At 39.1% G+C, this 20462-nt stretch overlaps 1 protein-coding gene across 3 annotated transcripts in view; it reads left to right on the top strand.

Annotated features, from left to right (window-relative positions):
- ccdc83 (coiled-coil domain containing 83) overlaps positions 1-20462 on the top strand; it is a 92024-nt gene that overhangs the window by 48044 nt on the left and 23518 nt on the right. For all 3 annotated transcript variants that reach the window (XM_073043425.1, XM_073043426.1, XM_073043424.1), the window contains 4 exons: positions 371-462; positions 4062-4130; positions 9685-9806; positions 11444-11541. In XM_073043425.1, the coding sequence (XP_072899526.1) occupies positions 371-462; positions 4062-4130; positions 9685-9806; positions 11444-11541 (381 nt within the window). The remainder of the gene's footprint in view (positions 1-370; positions 463-4061; positions 4131-9684; positions 9807-11443; positions 11542-20462) is intronic.

Genomic DNA, 20462 nt, shown 5'->3' with positions numbered 1-20462 from the left:
TATTAGTTTATGTTTCCATGTTGCAATTTTATTCTTAAAGATTTGACTTTAGATAATGTGTGATTTTACAAATAGGAGTTACCCCAAGAAAATCTAGACTAGCAAATCACTTTTCATGCGTAAGGATGGTAAATAATGAGAGATGGAGAGACATGTCAGTTGTCATTTCTGAAATCTTAATGCATGAAAGCTAATTGCAGCATTTATTACTCATGGTGACATTTGCCAATTCAGGATGTCAGGGGACTGCTATATGGGATCTATTTAGCTTTCTACTTTAACATTAATTGTGCTGCTAATTTTCCTGAAATAATTGGGACAGCTGTGACTCTTTTATTCAGTTTTATTTTCTTCTTGTCTGTTTTAATAGATCACTTTTCTAGAACCTTGGAAAGGGCAAAAGAAGAAACAGATAAATTAGCAAAGAAGCAAATGGATGAAAAAAAGGCAATCGCTACACAGGTGACTGAAATGTTTAATTGATAATTGTTTCTCTTTTGCCACGATAATTGCAGTTACCCTACTGAAAAAAATTAATTTCTAAAATTTGATAGTAATGGTGAAAATGAGCAGGACACAATATTCAGGAATTTGCTACCTTAATGTTATCCGGTCTTTACTTAAGCTGGAAGATTAATTCCACGTGTAAGAGTGAGAATATGATTAGAATTTGTAAGGTTTGTACATAATTATTGTGCATAAAATGGGTCCATTGTAGGCTGTGGTTGGACTGTTACAATTATTTGGTTTTCATCTGGAATGCTAGGAAAAGTCTAAAGTGGGTATTATTATGCCTATATCAGTGAATGAGTCTGTAGAAGCACCCCATCAAGAATCAGTTAAGGTATCAGATTTTCAGCAGGTTATGCAGCCTCCACCTCCAAGCAAGCTGTAAAAATAAAATCAAGAAGGATTTTATTTTTTTAAGAATGAAACCAGAAAGAGCATAAGCTTTTCCCTGGTCTTCACAGAAGTCTCTATTACTTGTTCAGTTTTATCCTTTCTTCTCTAAAGTCACCCAATTTTGGCGCTGGTATGACAACATTTTTTCCATTTACAAGAGGCACCTTGCTCCAACTATGGATTCCAAATTTCCTCAACTCGTATAACCTTGACTCTATTCTAGGACTATCTTCAACATTAATTTATAGGCTATTGTTTCTATAATGAGGTATAATTCTTCCATAATGGAATCATTGTACAATAACTTTTTAATCTTCTACCTCTTTCAATTCATCACTCATTACTAACCTTTACAAGCGCAAGTCCCATAAATGTTCAATGGTCATTATTTTTAAATAAGGGTCAGCAGTAGGATTGCCAACAATGTATTTCGACATACAAGTGAAGACTGTGAGAACATGCTGTTCTAAAGGGAAAAATTATACAAAGACCCACAATATAACAGAAGGTCACAAAGGTACTACACTTTAGCTGTTATCACCTATTTCAGACAATGATCATTTCCCATTTCCTTAAATCAGGAAGATAGACACTACTGTGTACATCTTTACAGTGCCTGTGGCAACACCTTGGGTTTGAAGGAAGTGGGAAGAGACAAAGAAGAAACAGTTGAGGGTGAGGACCAGTTCCACCAGACGGAAGGGAGTGGTGGTGTAGGACACTTACATGGGTCCCAGCAATGGCTACCTTTTTGTCTGCTACATGGAACAGTCCGTGTTCCAAGCCTATGCAGGCATTGCTCCCCAAGACTTCCTACGCTATATTGACAACTGCATTGGTGTGGCTTCCTGTACCCATGCTGAGGTCATCAATTTAATCAACTTCGCCTTCAACCACCCTGCTATCTGATTTACTTTGTCCATTTCTGACACCTCTCTCCCTTTTCTTGATCTCTCTGTCTCCATCAATGGAGACAGTCTATCTATAGACATCTTTTATAAACCCACTGACTCTCACAGCTATCTGGACTAATCCGATTCCCACCCTCTCACTTGTAAAAATGATATTCCATTTTCTCAGTTCCTCTGTCTCAAATGCATCTGCTCTCAGGATGAGTCTTTTCATTACAGAACAACTGAGATTACCTCCTTCTTCAAAGAAAGAGGCTTCCCTTTCTCCAGCATCAACATTTCCCTCACATGCATCACTTCCATTTGGTATACATCTGCCCTCACCCCATCTTCCTGCCACCACACTAGGTGTAGGGCTCCTGTCCTCACCTACCACCCACAAGCCTCAGCATCCAGCACATAATTCTTTGTAACTTCAGCCATCTCCAACGGGAACCCACCATCAAGCACATTTTTCCTTCCCTCCAACCTCCCACTTTCTGCAGGGATCATTCCCTATGTGACTCCCCACTGATCTCTCTCGGGGCACTTATCCTTGCAAGCAGAACGAGTGCCACACCTGCTTCTACAGCACCTCCCTCACCACCATTCAGAGCCCCAGACAGTCCTTCCAGGTGAGGCTATACTTCCCCTGTGAATCTGTTGGGGTCATATACTGTATCTGGTGCTCTCGGTGTAGCATCTTGTGTATCTGTGAGACCTGACATAAATTGGGAGACCACCTCGCCGAGCTCCATTCACTAGAAAAAGCCAGATTTCCCAGTGGCCACCCATTTCAATTCTACTTCCAATTCCTATTCTGACATATCAGTCCATGGCCGCCTCTACAACCAGGATGAGGCTGTAGGTAGGTTGGAGGAGCCACACCTTGTATTCCATCTGGGTAGCCTCCAAACTGATTGTGTGAACAAACACTGCTTTCTCAAACTCTAATAATTGCTCCCCTTTTACCATTCCCAATTCTCATTTCCCTCTCACACCTTCTCTTCTTACTTGCCAATCATCTCCCTCAGATGCTCCTCCCCTTTCACTTTCTTCCATGGTCTTCTGTCCTCTCCTGTCAGATTCCCCCTTTCTCCAGCCCTGTATCTCTTTCACCAATCTTCACTTCACCCCCCTCTCCCTCTCCCAGTTTCACCTATCACCTGCCACCTTGTACTTCTTCCGCCCTTTCCTCCACCTTCTTATTCTGACTTCTCTCCTTTCTTAAAAATCCTGATGAAAGGCCTTGGCCCAAAACATCGACTCGTTTCTCTTTTTCCATCGATGCTGCCTGGCCTGCTGAGTTACTCCAGTATTTTGTGTGTGTTGCTTTGAGTTTCCAGCATCTGCAGATTTTTTGTATTTAGGACACAGGTGTGACCACATTTGGCAACTGAGTATCCTCTCCTAAAGAAATATCAGATCTGAGTAGTCAAGATCCAAGAGAACAGTGGTGTTGGTTGAATCCTTACTTGTCTTAACCATAGCTCTAGTTCCAGGCATCAACACACGATGTGTCAATATCTCCTCATTCCTTTCTAAGGGGTTGTGGCTGTCTCAGGTATTTTCATCTCTACTGAAGCCCCAACAGATATTGCATGATGATTCCCTTATGGGAAATCCCATGCAATACTGAGCTATAGGCAACCCTCCAAAACTATGATTTTAGTGGAAGGATACTTTCTGGTATGCCATTAAAATTAGTATATTTAACATACACCGTAATTTCCTGGAACTCCTATGGTTGGATAGTAACATTTCTTGAACCAGAAGAAAATAAATGTGGATAATGTCAAAAGCTTCCTGTATTTCTTAATGTTTTGTTTTGCTTTTTTTAATTTCAATGGTTTAAATAATTTTAAATTGCCCTAATGTGTTATATTAGTTTTAAATGCCTTTTACCATTAAAGACATTTTAAAAACTATTAACAAGTCCTTTTATACTTGGTATTAAAATTACTTAGGGCATCACAGAGCTGGAGGTCTGGATATACTGCCTGAGGTCTACTTGAAGTATAAAGCTTACTCATCAGACAACAGTTGGGTTCAAGAATCCGACTCATTCCAGTAATTTCCTTTGGAATTACCTGCAATGTCCCGAAACATTGGAGCCCTACTGTTTTGCTAAATGCTGTCTCTATTTTTCAAATTTTGGCAATAGCTGTTTGTTCTCCTGCTTTTCAAAGTAGTAATATAGAACCTTGTTTTATATTACTTTATAGATGCTTCAGTACTAAATATGTAATTTTTAAATTTTTTTCATAGAAAGCAATAAGTTATTTGGGAAGACACAATCGACAAGAAGTGAAAGAAAATGAATGGCTAAGGAAAGAGGTATAAAAAACGTGGCTGGATTTATCCTACTGCATATTATTTGCTTCAGGTTGAATGTTCCAATGGCAAATGTAAAAGCATTGAATACAAACTGATCTCTTGTGCAATGATTGCCCCTTTAATGTAAATGTTGAGAGCAGTGCCAATCAAACGATTACCTGCTTTCTAAATTCTGTTTCATTTCTTGAATGCTGATCAAGAGCACTGGTTCATTGAGTGCATGGGAAATCTCAAAGAGCACACAGATGAAGAGCTGTATTTGTCAGGAATCAATTATCTTAGTCCCAACAGTTGTTTCTCTAGGTAGTCTCATATACCTACTTGCTTACAGATGTTTTGTAAATAATCATCATAATCGTTGTCATTATGTGCCACGTTGTATGATCGTGGTCTTGACCATGAATTGCTCTTGGCAAATTTTTCTGCAGAAGTAGTTTGCCATTGCCTTCTTCTAGGCAGTGTCTTTACAAGATGGGTGACCCAGCTGTTATCAATATTCTTCAGATTGTCTGCCTGGTGTCAGTGGTTGCATAACCAGGACCTGTGATATGCACCAGTTGCTCATATGACCATCCACCCCCTGCTCCCATGGCTTCACGTGACCCTGATTGGGAGGGGCTAAATGGGTGCTACACTTTGCCCAAGGGTGACCTACAAGCTAGTGGAGGGAAGGAGTGCCTTACTCCTCTGTTGGTAGAGGCATATCTCCACCTTGCTACCTCTTCGTAAATCATAATCCCCCGTTTAGGTAGTCAGAATTATGGACGTTCACTAATGGTTATACAGTATAAAGCTCTATTTCCCATTCTATTAGCACTAAATTGACTTATTATTTATATTCAATTATTTAAAGCTTTATTTAAGTTGTTTCACAAACAACCATTTTCTTAATAACATGGTATTTATTGTATATTGATCCTCACAACAAAAGTAGTTTGGAGCAGATATCAGTTAGATAATAGCCAATCTGCTATCCAGACATAATATTGAATAAATAATAAATGTTAATAGAAGTAAATTTGTTGGAACTCTGCATGATGGAACTAGATATTCACTTTAAACCTTATTGTAAAGATATTTTAACCAAAAGCTCCTACAGTTGCAGAGATTGAACCTTAGAGAGAAAATTAGTTAGGCAGCTTTCTGTTAAGAGAAGTTTGGGATTAGGTAGAGGTGGGAGAGACAACAGGAGATATGATTAAGAAGTTGAGAGGCAGGTTCTGTCAAGATTACTTAAAGAGGTTGAGGTGGGTAGCAGATCAGAAGAATTAAAAGTAATTTGTCAAGTAAGAAAGTTATAGTGTTTCATGTGGTCAACAGAAGGGAGAGAAGAGAGTACAAGCAATTGCCAAGAGAAAAGAGATCTACTGAGGACATACACCATCTTCTAACTCCCCTGCAACAGTTCTGGGAGAATCCTCATTCCTTTAAATAACAAAGTAGGCATCACTTTTTGAGCAAGTGATAGCACAATGACTGTTGCAAGCCACTGTCCCTGCTTCTAAGGCTTGTTCTTTCTTGATTGTCAACTTCTTGTCAATTTGGGCTGAGAATAAGACAATCTAGTGTGCTGTGAGATGGAGTCAAGAGCCCTTGCACTTTGGTCCTTTCAGATAAACTTTCCAATAGGTACTGACTGCCTCTCCATCGTTGATAGCTCTCCTCCATTCTTGGCTGTAAACAGAAAGGAACCTTGGGTGTTAGGCACTAGGATAGTTTTGCAGCATTGAAACATTTATGCCATTTTGCCTTTTTGTTGTGCCTTCAGTCAGCTAAGCTCCAAGTCTCCCTCTGCTAAAGCACTACTTTAATTCCTTTAAAATTTGACCCTTTAACAATGCTTAACCATCTCTCTTAATACCTCCGTTTTAGTGTCAATTTTTAATTGATTGCCCTTCTGTAGAAATGTCTATTTATTTTTCAAACTCTGGTTGTTGCTGGTAAGGCAAACATTTATTGTTTATCCCTAAATCTCCTTAAGAAGGTGGCAGTGAGCATCACCTTGGACAGCTGCAGTCTTTCTGGTGAGGGTACTAGAACATAGAGCAGTACTGCCTAAAAACAGGCCCTCAGTCCACAATGTCTGCACCAAACATGACGCTCAATTAAAATAATTCTCCTCTGCTCCATTCACTGCATATTGATGTGACTATCTTAATAGTCTCTTAAATGCCATTATTGTAGCTGCTTTCACCATTACCACCTGGCAGACTTTTCCAGGTACCTACCACTCTCTATGGAAGAAAATAAACCTGCCCAATAGATTCTGTTTGAACATTCTCTCTCTACTTAAATGTACATTCTCTAATACTTGACATTTCTATCCCGGTTAAAAGATTCTGACTGTCTGCCCTGTACATGCCTCTCATGATCTTATAACTTCATTCAGATTTCCCTTCAGCCTCCAGTACTCCAGAGAAAGCAACTCAGGTTTGTCCAACCTTATAGCTAGTACTCTGTAATCCTAGCAGCGTCCAGATCAATCTCTTCTTTCACCCTCCAAAGCCTCCTTCCTGCAATGGGATGACTGGAAAGTGTTCACAAAACTCCCGAGTGCAGCCTAGCCAATGTTTCCTATGGCTGCAAATTTACTCCCTGACACTTGTACTCAGTGCCTCAACCAATGAAGGCAAGTATGCCAAAGGGATGGCACGCTAGCTTAGTGGTTAATGCAAAACTTTTACAGTGCCAGTGATCACCAACCGGAGTTCAGTTCTACATTCTCCCCATGAGAATTGGGGTTTTTCTGGGTGCTCTAGTTTCCTCCCACATTCCAAAGACATTCAGTTAGAGTTAGAAAGCTGTGGGCATGTTATGTGGGTGCCAGAGGTGTGCCAACACTTACAGACAGCTCCAAGCATAATCCTTTTAACATAAGACCATAAGACATAGGAGCAGAATTAGGCCATCTGGCCCATCCAGTCTGCTCTGCCATTCAATCATGGCTGATCCTTTTTTTTTACTTATGTTGGTCATTGACACAAAATGATGCATTTTACTGCATGTTTCAATTTACTTGTGAAAAATAAAGCTAATCTTTGCTCTGACCTTTACTCATATGCCTTCTTTATTACACATCTACTTGTAATTGCCACTTACAGTGAGCAATGAGCTTGGACTTCATGACCCCTCTGTACATCAATATTGTTAAGGGTCCTGCCAGTAGCTGTATATTTTCCCCATCCATTAGACCTCCCAAAGTTTAACAACTCACCTTTGCATGGATTAAATTGCATCTGCCATTTCTCTGCTGATAGCTATAATTAATCTATATTCTGTTGTATCCTTTTTTAGTACTCAACACTGTCCACAACACAACCAAACTTTGTGTTCAAAGGTACATTTAATGTCAGAGAAATGTATACAATATACATCCTGAAATTCTTTACTTCACAACCATCCATGAAAACAGTGCCCCAAAGAATGAATGACAGTTAAATGTTAGAACCCCAAAGCCCCCCTCAGCTCCCCCACCCATACGTAAGCAGCAGCAAAGTAACGATCCCCCTCCCCCACCAGCAAAAAAGCATCTGCACCCTCTACCAAGCACTCAAGCGTGCAAGTGTGTTGTCTACAAACTTACTAACCCACCCATCTACGTTTTCATACAAGTTATTTACATATCACAAACAACAGGCATTTGGAAAGCTTTTTGACCAGCATATCTATGCAGAGAACAGAAGGATATCGATCATATACAGAATCAGAATCAGGTGTATTATCACCAGCATGTGTCGTGAAATTGAAGAGATTAATTTTAATCCGGGATCGTGCTCAGCCTAGACATTGTGGGTTGAAGGGTCTTATGTTATTGTAATGTTTCATGTTCTTAAGAAGGCAGGTACAATAACAAGGTTCAAGATTCATTTGGATAATTACATGGTAAAGATTAGATTTATTTGTAGCATGTACATCGAAACAATATTGAAATGCATCATTTGCATCAAAAATCACAGTCCAAATATGTGCTGGGGACAACCCATAAATGCCACCATGCTACTGACACCAAAATTGAATGCCCACAACTTACTAACTCTTACTAATCCATACATCTTTGGAATGTGGTGTTGGATCTCAATTTAATTTCTGATCCTCAGGACTCTTCAGGAGTCAAGAATGGCGAGGAGTCTTAATTCCAAGATTTCAGTTTATTTTAGAGTACAAATAAACAATTAAATACTAAGTAAATTAAATAAAGAGCTGAGAAACAATGCTGAGAGGGAAAAGACAAAGGAATAAAAGAATAAAATAAAGAAAAGATGGCATTTCTGGAAAATCTGTCACTTTTATAGATAAGATAAAAGAAATTCCTTTGACAGGAATGAATTAATAGGCTACATAATTAAAACAATTACACCATGTGGGTAATGTGCTAATACTTAGCCAATGAAAAATGAGAAGGATGATAAATGATTATACCACTTGCTGCCAGTGAGTGTGAAAAATACATGAGTATGTTAAAAAATATTAATCATATAAAAAGTACTACTAAAAAACAACAGTGGTTTCCAACAGTGGGAATAAACCTGATCACCTGGAGGAAATCAGAGCACCTAGAGGAAACACACATGGTCACGGGGAGAACTCACAAACTCCTTACAGACAGTGTCGGAAATTAAACCACTATCTCTAGCGCTGTAAAGAGTTATGCTAATTGCTACTCTACAATGCTGTCACAAAAGGTTTAAAGGGATCCAGCTAAGCAAAGGCAAATGCATCTAGTTTAGGTGGGCACCTTGGTAAGCATCAACAAGTTGAATCAAAGGGTTTGTTTCGGTGCTGTATTATCTTGATTCTTAACACACAGGAGAAAATGAAAGGGTTTATTTACTTTCAAATTTGTCTCAAGAATTAGCATGAGATTTCAGCTTCACTATTTTCCTAAATAGTTTTGAAACAAGGGACCATGCAACACAGGGAGAAGTATTCTCTGAATTGACTAGCCCAAATGACAGTGATTGGATACTATAAAATGTTCAAATTAAGTTGCAGAATCTGACAACAACTATTCAGGCAAAAATATCATCTACACTCATGTTTTTGCAAGAGGTTGAGAGCTTCATTTAAAATACAACTGTATAAAAAAACTTAAGAAAATGAATGAACAAATGATTTTGGGGAAATTTTTAATTAATTAATTTGTTCACATTTAATATTGCAGATCTTTAAATTTTTATTACTTTGAGAAAATTTGGGTAGGATTCTTTTCTAAAATCATGAGGGAGTTTGACAACAAATTGATGTTGGTATGCTTTTATCGTGTTTTCCAAGAGAAAAATCTGAATGAATTGTTTCTAAGAAAACATGAAAAGGATTAAAGTTTGCTGTCCAAAATTCTTTCCATATACCTGTTTTTCTGAACATGAGAAACCACATGCATGTGTAATCTTCCAAATGATAGTTCTAGGTATCAATACAGATTTTCCAGGGAAATAAATTGAATTCTGTATTATCTAGGTCAGAATGAATTTGTTTAATAACATTGTATTAAAAGACCTTTCAGTAAATTTATTGATGTTTATTAATTTAATTTGCTTTCTTTTTGGTTATGGAGCTAAAACAATACAGTATGGAAGTTGCTAATATAGAACAAGCTGTTCAGAAGGTTGAAGAGGAAAATCTAGAAATTTTGAGTCAATTGTTTGATTGTCAGATCAGTGACTTGAATAAATACAGGTAACACTTGTGTTCACTTAAATTTCTCTCACCTTATCTAAAGTAGATAATATAGATTGATTTGCTAACTCCTTACACTCAGTATATCCATTTTTGGACCATAATCTTTTTAAAACTTTGATATCATTGCTGTAGTAATTACTAGCTAAAATTTCAGTAATATGCCTTAAACTAGCGTAAAGTATTTCTGTGAACTTAATGTTCAAAGTTAAAATTCCAAGTTCAAAGTAAATTTATTATCAAAGTACATATGTCACCATATACTACCCTGAGATTCATTTTCTTGCGGGCAGTCACAGTAAATACGAAGAAATACAGTAGAATTGATGAAAATTGCACAAAACAAGGGCCAAACAATACTGCTAAGAATATATATATTTAATTTTTGAACTCTTTGTTGATTATCATTTAAATGCAGAAATTGTTAAATGTTATGTTTTGGTAGAAAAATTGAGTAGCTATATATGCATGCAGGATCTGTGCTTTATAAATCATAGTATTGAATAAATTAACTTTTAAAATGTACAGTTTTGCATTGTGTCCAGTTCTGGCCACCGTACTATAAGGGAAAAGTGTAAACACCTTACAAAGGGTGCAGAAGAGACAATTTCAGTTATATAGACGGAATGGTGATAATAGTGTGATTCTCCTTGTTTCAGAATTGAATAAGTAGATAGCTCATAGAAGTCTTTAAAGTCATGAAGGGTTTAAACAGGAGATAGAGAGAAACTATTCCTGCTGGCGGAAAGATTAAGAACGTATAGTGAAGCTGATCAGCAATGAAGCTAAAAGCAGATTAATTTTGGTACCCAAAAGAGAACTGGATCCTCAGTGGCCACTTTATTGGATCCATCTGTACACCATACATAAATTTCTAATCAGCCAGCTCATGCAAGAAAGCATGCAGACATGGTCAAGAAGTTCAGTCCAAACAACAGAATGGGGAAGAACTGTGATCTATGTGACTTTGACAATATGATTGTTGGTGCCAGACAGGATGGTTTGAGTTAGTCAGAAACTACAGATCTCCTGGGATTTTCATGCACCAGTCTAGAGTTTACCAAGCAAGTTGTGAAAATCAGAGACAAAAAATAGCCAGTGACCAGGCCTGTGGGCAAAAATGCCTTCTAAATGAGAGAGGTCAGAGGAGAATTGTCAGAGTGGTTCTAGGTGACTTGAAGGTGACAGTAACTCAAATAACCATGTATTACAAAAGTGGCATGCAGAAGAACATCTCTGAATGCACAACACTTTGAACCTTGAAATGGATGGGCCATAGCAGCAAACGACCACAAACATACACTCAGTAGTCACTTTATTAGGTACAGGAGGTATCTAATAAACTGGCCACTGTGTGTATAATTGTTCAAATTAAACAAGCGCTGTTTACAGGAAGGGGTTAGTGGCTTAAGATGAGCTTGGTTCCTCATATATTGAGGTGGGACAGACTTGATGAGCCAATGGTCCCGATCTGTGCTGTGCATTCTACTATTTATTGAATGTTTTGGAAAATATAGCATTTTTCAAAGGATGCAATTTCATTTTTATTATTAATTAAATATTCATGGAGCAATTGATTTGGTTTTCTTCCTAAACTTTTTAGTCATCTTACCTTGCTTTATATCTGTTGAACTTAGGAACTTGATTGAGATTTGTGCAGTTCAACCTAAAGACCATGACACCAGCTTATTGGAAGGTGCTTCCACTGAATTAGATCGCAGAGGTGAAACCTCAGGTAATAACGATAAAGCATGCATTTCTAAACCACACAAGTGTTCTTCTAAAGTAGAAAATCAACCTTTAATAAAATTTGCACTGTCGTGTTTTACAATGAATTATAGAAAATATAACAACTTTAAAACAAGCACAGGGTTAGAAAATTGAAAATTAGATATTCATTAATTTTTTTACATCAACAATATTTGCACATTTGATATTCAGTTACCACCATTTCACTTAAAAAACAAAATACAATCATTTGGGATCTAGTCAAAGGGAAAGGAATTGATTTTCACCTACCACTCTAGCTAATGGATCTACACTTTGTTGTGTTGGACAACACTAAGAAGAGGAGCTCAGTGAGAAAGAATAGAGTATGTATTCTGAGTGAAGGGTTTCAAAGTCCATCAATCGTAGCTTCATGGCATCTAAATCAGCTGAGTTTTGAAGGGTCCTCAGTATGGACCTGAGGTAGGTTATAAAAGCAACAACCAGAGAAAAAATATACTGAACTTTTTCACTCTCTACTTATTTGTTGTAGATACACCATTCTATAAACACTGTCATGAATCAGAATCAGAATCAGGTTTATTATCACTGGCATGTGTTGTGAAATTTGTTTACTTAGCAGCAGCAGCAGCAGTTCAATGCAATACATGATATAGAAGAAAAAAAATAAATAGATTACAATTTATATATATTGAATAGATTAAAATTTGTGCAAAAAGCAGAAATAATATAAAAAAGTGAGGAACTGTTCAAGGGTTCAATGTCCATTTAGGAATCAGATGGCAGAGGGGAAGAAGCTGTTTCTGAATCACTGAGTGTGTGCCTTCAGGCTTCTGTACCTCCTTCCTGATGGTAACAGTGAGAAAAGGGCATTCCCTGGATGCAGGAGGTCCTTAATAATAGACGCTGCCTTTCTGAGACACCACTCCTTGAAGATGTCCTGGGTACTTTTTAGGCTAAGATGGAGCTGACTAAACTTACAACCCTCTGTAGCTTCTTTCAGTCCTATGCAGTAGCACCCCCCCCCCATACCAGATAGTGATGCAGCCTGTCAGAATGCTCTCCACAGTAATCTGTAGAAGTTTTTGAGTGTATTTGTTGTCATACCAAATCTCTTCAAACTCCTAATGAAGTATTGTGCTGTCTTGCCTTCTTTATAAGGTCCTCAGAGACCTTGACTAATCAGTATAGTCTCTTTATGTAGAGACAATCCATGCCTTACACTGAAAACATCTCTTATCATTATTCATCTTTTATCTATTCCAACACAGTTTGGAAATTTATTGCTTAGCATTCTCACTCTGAACAGGTCCGAAACAATTTTAAACACAAAAGATTCTGCAGATGGTGGAAATTCAGAGAAGCACACAGAAAATGCTGGAGGAACTCAGCAGGTCAGGCAGCATCTATGGAATTGAATAAACGGTTGACGTTTTGGGCTGGGGATTCAGCTGTTTATTCATTTCCATAGATGCTGCCTGACCTGCTGAATTCCTCGAAAAGTAATTGGAATTGGTTTGTTTTGTCAGATGTGAAAAGCTTGTCTTGCATACTGTTCATAAAGATCAGATCATTAAACAGTACATTGAGGTAGAACCAAGTAAAACAATGACAATGCAGAATAAAGTGCAAGATTATAGCGAGTTAGATTGTGAGATCAACAGTCCAACTTGTCATTCTGGAAAGTCATTCAATAGTCTCATAACAGCCAGGTAGGAGCTGTCCTTGAGCCTGGTGGTTCATGTTTTCAGATTTTTGTATCTTTTGTATGACAGAAGAGGGGAGAAAAGAGAATGTCCGGGGTGGAGTCTTTGATTTACTGCTTTACTGATGCAGTGAGAACACAGAATACTACAGCCCAGACTCCATAGAGGGAGGCTGGTTTCTGTGATGTGCTGAGCCATGTCCATAAGTCTGTGCTTATTGAACAGAAATCATCCCAATACAAATGCAGTCAAGTTACAACAAAATAATCAGGCAACAGTGGTTAGAAGGACCAGATCATCCAGCTATCAGAAAAGCTCATGAATGAAAAGCAGTCAGAGGCTGGGCAGTCTATTTATGAAAAGAAAGGACATGTGCTACTTTGGATTGACAAGTTACACCCCAATTTGACAGCATACACAGTTTAGAACTGTAGACGTATAAAACTACTATTACTGCAATCTGCAGCTTGTAATTTCCTTTTAAGACACATACTTTTGAACAGTCTAAACAAAGTAGTGATTTTACAGTATTCTGAAGGGCTCTGCAAACTTGACTCTCAGGAATGCAGGTACAGCATCTTGAAGCGGACAGAGGTTGCCATCGCTGTAAGAGTGGACTTCATGCCAGACTTCATCAGGATATGAAACTACCACTCCCTAGCATTTTGTTCACTGATGCATATAGTCACTGGAGAACAAAACAGAGGACCTAAGAGCAAGGTTGATGTATCAGAGTGAAATGAGGGATTGCTGTATTCTCTGTTTCAGTGAGACATGGCTCACTCCAGACACACCAGATATGGCAATTCTTAATCTACCAGGTGGATCAAATTGCAGAACATTCAGCCAAGGCAAGAGGTGGGGGGCTGTGTTTCATGATAAACTTCATAGTGCTTGGATCTAGCAGTCTTGTGGCACTCTTTTTCTCCCAACTTGGAACATCTAATGATTAAGTGCCAACTATTCTACTTACCAAGTAAGTTCTCCATCTTGATGCTGACTATAGTTTACATAGCACCATAGACAGATGTTAAGCAAGTACTTGATGTATTGAATGCCATGATTAGCAAACAAGGAACAGGCTACTCGATGCCTTTCACATCCTTGCTGGGGACTTCAATCATGCTTGCTTGAATCTGCCCAATTATCATCATATCACCTGCAGCTCCAGGCATCCCAACACACTCGACTACTGCTACATTACAGAATGCCTACCATTCCATTCCTAGACCACATTTTGGGAAATCTGATTATTTGGCTGTCCTCTTCCTACCCCCATACAGGCAGAGTCTGAAGAGCAAGGCACCAAAGGTAAGGGCAACAAAGAGGAGGTTACAAGAAGCAGAGAAGCAGCAATGGGATTGTTTCAAGCTGGTGGGACCAGGCCATGTTCAAGGACTCAGAGGATCTGAATGAATATGCCACACTTGGCATGGACTTTATAAAGACACCCGTGGATGAGTGTGTCCCCACAAAATCATTTAGTGACCTCCCCAACCAAAAGCCCTGGATGAGTCAAGGGAGCTGCAATCTGCTGCCTTCAAGTCTGGCAACCAAGGAAAGTACAAGAGGCCCAGGCATGGCTTCTGGAAAGCTATCTCACATATGAAGTGGCATCTTTAAGCTCTCACTTCAACAGTCTGAGGTACCCAGTTGCTTCAATCATAGCAGTGCCCAAGAAGAATGTGGTAACCTGCCTCAATAACTATTGTTCAGTAGCACTTACATCCACTAAGATGAAGTGCTTTGAGAGGTTGGTGATGAAACGTATCTACTTCTACCTGAGTGACCTGGATTCACTCCAATTTGTACATGGTTATGACAGGTCAATAGCAGATGCTGTTACATCGACCTCTTCACTCAACTCTGGAACATCTGGATGGTAAAGATTCATACATCAGGATGCCCTTAATTGACTACAACTCTTCATTCCACAATCATTCCCTCACAACTAATCAATGAGCTCCAAGACTTGGGCTTCAAAACTTCCTAATGCATCTGGATAATTGATTTCCTCACTTGCAGACCACAGTCAGTTCGAATTGGCATTAACATCTCCTCCACAATCACTGCCAACACAGGTGCACTTTATTCTTATAACTGTGAGGCTAAGTACAGCTCTAATCCCATATTTAAGTTTGCTGGCAACACCACTGTTGGCTGAATGGTGCTACAACAACAACCTCTCACTCAATATCAGCAAAATCAAAAAGTTGATTAATGACCATTGGGGGTGGAAACTGGAGGTCCATGAGCCAGACCTCATCAAGGAATTGGAGGTGGAGAGGTCAGTAATTTTAAATTCATTGGTGTTATCATTTCAGAGGATTTGTCCTGGAATCAGCATTTAAGTGTCATTATAAAGAAGGCATGGCAGTGCCTCTAGTTTCTTAGAAGGTTGCACAGATTTGCCACGTTATCTAAATTTGCTGAACTTCTATACAGGCACAATGGAGAGTATCCTGACTGGTTACATCATGGCTTGATATGGAAACACCAATGCCCAAAAATAGAAAAGCCTACAAAAAGCCCAGTCCATCATAGCCGTACCCACATCTGAGCACGTCTACGAGGAGTGCTACCACAAGAAAGCAGCATCCTTCATCAAGATTCCCCACTGTTCCAACCATACTCATTTTCTCTTGCTGCCACCAAGAAAGAGGGATAGTGGCCTTAGGTCCCACACCAAGTTCGTTGAGTTATTACCCCTCAACGATCAGGTTCCTGAATCAACATGGATATCTTCACTCAGTTCAAAACTGAACTGATTCCACAACCTGTAGACTCACTTTGAATAATTCTCAATATTATTTATAACTTTATTATTATTATTTTGTACTTTCACTGCTTGTCAACTTTTGCATGTTGTTTGTTTGTCCACCTTTGTGTGTAGTATTTCATTGCTTCTATTGTGATTCTTTGTATCTACTGTGAATGCCCATCAGAAAATTATCTCAGAGGAGTGTATGGTGGTATACGTACATTGATAATAAATTTATTTCGAACTTCTGTTGCTATTGACTTATTGCCCTGATTTCAGGCATATTATATGGAGATGCAAGATAAGCGGTGTATGTTACTTATTCACAAAAATGTAAAGCTCAATAGTCTGGAATTGATTTTTGTTGCCAGCCTGGACTGATAGAGAAATTGCAAGTTGGATGCTGGCAGGTTTTGTTTATTAAAAGAAGCGTCGTTTAATAGGATGTTACATTTCATAAAAGAAGAGTTGCTTTTTTACTTAATGTGGTTGGACTTGAATTTTCAAAAGAAAAATAAATTCCACCAGAAAAAAAGCCAGGACTTTCTATGTACCTGGTCATTGTTTCTTTGTCCAAGACTCTGGGGAAAACCAGAAAGAAAGAACATGCCATATAAATTGCAGTTCCAACCTAAAGTTAGAAGTGGGGATATTTGCTGATAAATGCACAGTTTTCACTACTATTTGTAGCTCTCACATAATGAAACACTATCCTTACATGCAGCAATAAATGATAAGAGTCACATAAGAACCAGGCAAGGATCATTTCTATCAAAAAGAAGTCTTATCTACCTTCACTTGACATTCAGAGATTTGCCATATTTCTTATTATCATCCTGGAAATTGTGATTAAAAACTTAATTGGACCAGGCACAAGAGCACATTAGAGTCTAGGTATCTTGCAGTGAGTGACTCATCTTATGATTCATGTTCTATCAGAATTATACAGCACAGAAACCCAACTTCAGCGCAGCTCATCTATGCCAACCAAGGTACCTATCTATATGATTCCCAATTCCTGTGTTTGACCAATATTTCTCCAAACCTTTACCATCCATGTACTGCCCAAATGTCTTTTAAAAATTGTAATTCTGTCTACCTTTACTACCTCCTCTAGCAGCTCATTTTAACCGCTGACCTCTGTGTGGAAAAACTTTCCCCTCAGATACCCTTTTATTCTATCCCCTCTTACTTTAAATACATGTCCTCTAGTTTTAGAGTCCTCTACCCTAGAGAAAAAGACTGTAATTATCTACCCTTTCTATGCCTCTCAATTTTATAAACTTTCATAAAGTTAATGTAGGAAAAACAGTCAAGTTGTCCAGTCCAAGCAACATTCTTGTAAACCTTTTCTGTATCTCCTAACTTAATCATATCCTTCCTATACTGTGGCAGGCGGAACTTGTGCAGAATACAAGTACAGACAAACCAACAATTTATATAAATAGCATCACATCTCTTACACTCATGCTGTGCGCTCATGAATGCATGCTTAGCCCATTGTTCTGCTTTACTCTTTGTACACCCATGACTGTGTGCACAACAGCAACCTTGCACTCAATGTCAGTAAAACCAAGGAATTGATTGTGGACTTCAGGAAGGGGAAGTCAGGGGAACACACATCAGTCCTCATTGAGGGATCAGGAGTGGAAAGGGTGAACAGTTTCAAGTTCCTGGGTGTCAGCATCTCTGAAGATCTATCCAGGGCCCAACATATTAATGTAATTACAAAGAAGGCATGACAGTGGCTACATTTCATCAGGAATTTGAGAAGACTTGGTGTGTCACCAAAGACTCTTGCAAATTTCTACAGATGAACAGTGGAGAGAATTCTAACTGGTTGCGTCACCATCTGGTATGGAGGAGCTACTGTACAGGATTGGAAAATGATGCAGAAATTTGCAAACTCAGCCAGCTCCATCATGGGCACGAGCCTCCCCAGCATTGAGGACATCTTCAAAAGGCAATGGCTTAAAAAAACAGCATCCATCTTTAAGGACCCCCATCACTCAGGACATGCCCTCTACTCATTGCTGCCATCAAGGTGGTGGGACAGGAGCCTGAAGGCACATACTCAATGTTTTATGAATAGCTTCTTCCCTTCTGCAATCAGATTTCTGAATGGAGAACGTTCAATTTTTTGTTCTCTTTTTGCAATACTTTTTAGCTTTTATATATAATTATAATTTATAGTCTTTATATATTGCAATGTACTGCTGCTGCAAAGCAGCATATTTCATGTCATATGCCAGTGAAATAAAACCTGATTCTGATTCTGCTGCATTTGCTGTCTGGTGTCATGTATAAATCTGTCTCCTCTATGCCAATGAAAGCAAGAATGAAAGGATCTAATTTAATTGAAATTGCAACACAGGGTTTTAGGTCTGTATTTTTATTTATTCACAGGATGAGAACATCGCTGGCAATATTGTCCATTCCTAATTGTTCTCAAGCTGAGGAGACAGTTAGAAATTAACAATACTAATGCGCCTGGAGTGACAGAAGCCTAAATCAGGCATGTGTGCTGGAGTTCTTTCACTGGAACAACAATCTAAAAGATTCGTGATCACCACGTAGCACAGTTTTCTCACTTAAATTTTAAATTTCAAATTTGACTCCTTAACTTTATTTCCAACATCTCAGAGATACATGAGAAATGTGATGAAATAATGACCATATATCTAGATATTTGTAGGTTCAACAATGCTAATGAAATTTTACACCATCCAAAACAAAAACAACTTGCTTGAGGGTTTTCCATCATCCCTGCGCATACTTACAGAGTGATTGCAAACCATCAACAGAATGTGCTGCAACAACTCAAATCCTCTTTGAATGCATAGCTTTCAATTTCATTTACAGCTTTTCAGAAAACAAAGTGCCCTATCCTTACTTGCGGCAAGAAATAATAATTGCCACACAAGCCCCAGGCAATGACCATATCTATTAAAAGAAAGTCTTAAACATCTGTATATAACATTCAAAAACTTCAACATCACTAAATTTCCCCATTACCTTCCCAGGAGTAGTGATTAGAATTCCAATATGTGACCCTTAAGCTAGGAGAACGAAGGCAGAAGGAGCAATGTCACTGTCAATCAAGCTTTATCACAGTCACCTCTGACTCTGGCTTGAAAATCTATCTTTCATCATCTCTGAATCAAAGTCATGGAACTACCAGCTTCCTGATTGTGATTATGGATTGGCATAAAATGCTGCAGTAAGCACTGTGATGCACCATCAATAACTCACGCCGAGACTTAGGAAGAGAGATATCGGCTTTTATTGACTGAAGAACAACACTACATCCTGGGGAAAATGAGGGAGAGCAGCAGGCCACAGTCGCCTTTATACAGGGGTCTGTGGGAGGAGCCACAGGGGTAGTCAGCAGGGTCTTGGGAGGAGCCACAGGAGCAGTCAGACAGGTATATCTAGTTCACCACACACTGACACCCACATTCTGAGACAATTTTAAAGAATCATTGCATAGGAAAGTAACACACACAAAATGCTGGTGGAGCGCAGCAGGCCAGGCAGCATCTATAGGAAGAAGCACTGTCGACATTTCAGGCCGAGACCCTTCGTCAGGACTAATTGAAAGAAATGATAGTAGGAGATTTGAAAGTAGGAGGGGGATATCCAAAATAATAGTAGAATACAGGAGGGGGTGGGTGAAGCTAAGAGCTGGAAAGGTGATTGGCAAAAGGGAGACAGAACTGGAGAAGGGAAAGGATCATGGGACAGGAGGCCTAGGGAGAAAGAAAGGGGGAGGGGAGCACCAGAGGGAAATGGAGAACAGGCAAAGAGTGATTGTGAGAGGGAGGAAAAAAGGGGGGGAAGGAAAGATAGATAGATAGATAAATAAATAAATAAGGGATGGGGTAAGAACGGGAGGAGGGGCATTAACGGAAGTCAGAGAAATCAATGTTCATGCCATCAGGTTGGAGGCTACCCAGATGGAATATAAGGTGTTGTTCCTCCAATCTGAGTATGGCTTCATCTTGACAGTAGAGGAGGCCATGGATAGACATATCAGAATGGGAATGGGACGTGGAATTAAAATGTGTGGCCACTGGGAGATCCTGATTTCTCTGGCGGACAGAACATAGGTGATCAGTGGAACGGTCTCCCAGTCTGCGTCAGGTCTCACCAATATATAAAAGGCCGCACCAGACGCAGTATACCACACCAGCTGACTCACAGGAGGAGGAGTATAGGAAACTGATACAGGACTTTGTGATATGGTGTAACTCAAACTACCTGCGTCTCAATATCACCAAGACCAAGGAGATGGTGGTGGACTTTAGGAGATCTAGGCCTCATATGGAGCCAGTGATCATTAATGGAGAATGTGTGGAGCAGGTTAAGACCTACAAGTATCTGGGAGTACAGTTAGACGAGAAGCTAGACTGGACTGCCAACACAGATGCCTTGTGCAGGAAGGCACAGAGTCGACTGTAC

Source organism: Hemitrygon akajei, chromosome 4 (assembly GCF_048418815.1).
Source record: "Hemitrygon akajei chromosome 4, sHemAka1.3, whole genome shotgun sequence".
In the NCBI taxonomy this organism is placed as follows: Eukaryota; Metazoa; Chordata; class Chondrichthyes; order Myliobatiformes; family Dasyatidae; genus Hemitrygon; species Hemitrygon akajei.
This window is presented reverse-complemented; position numbering and strand designations above follow the sequence as displayed.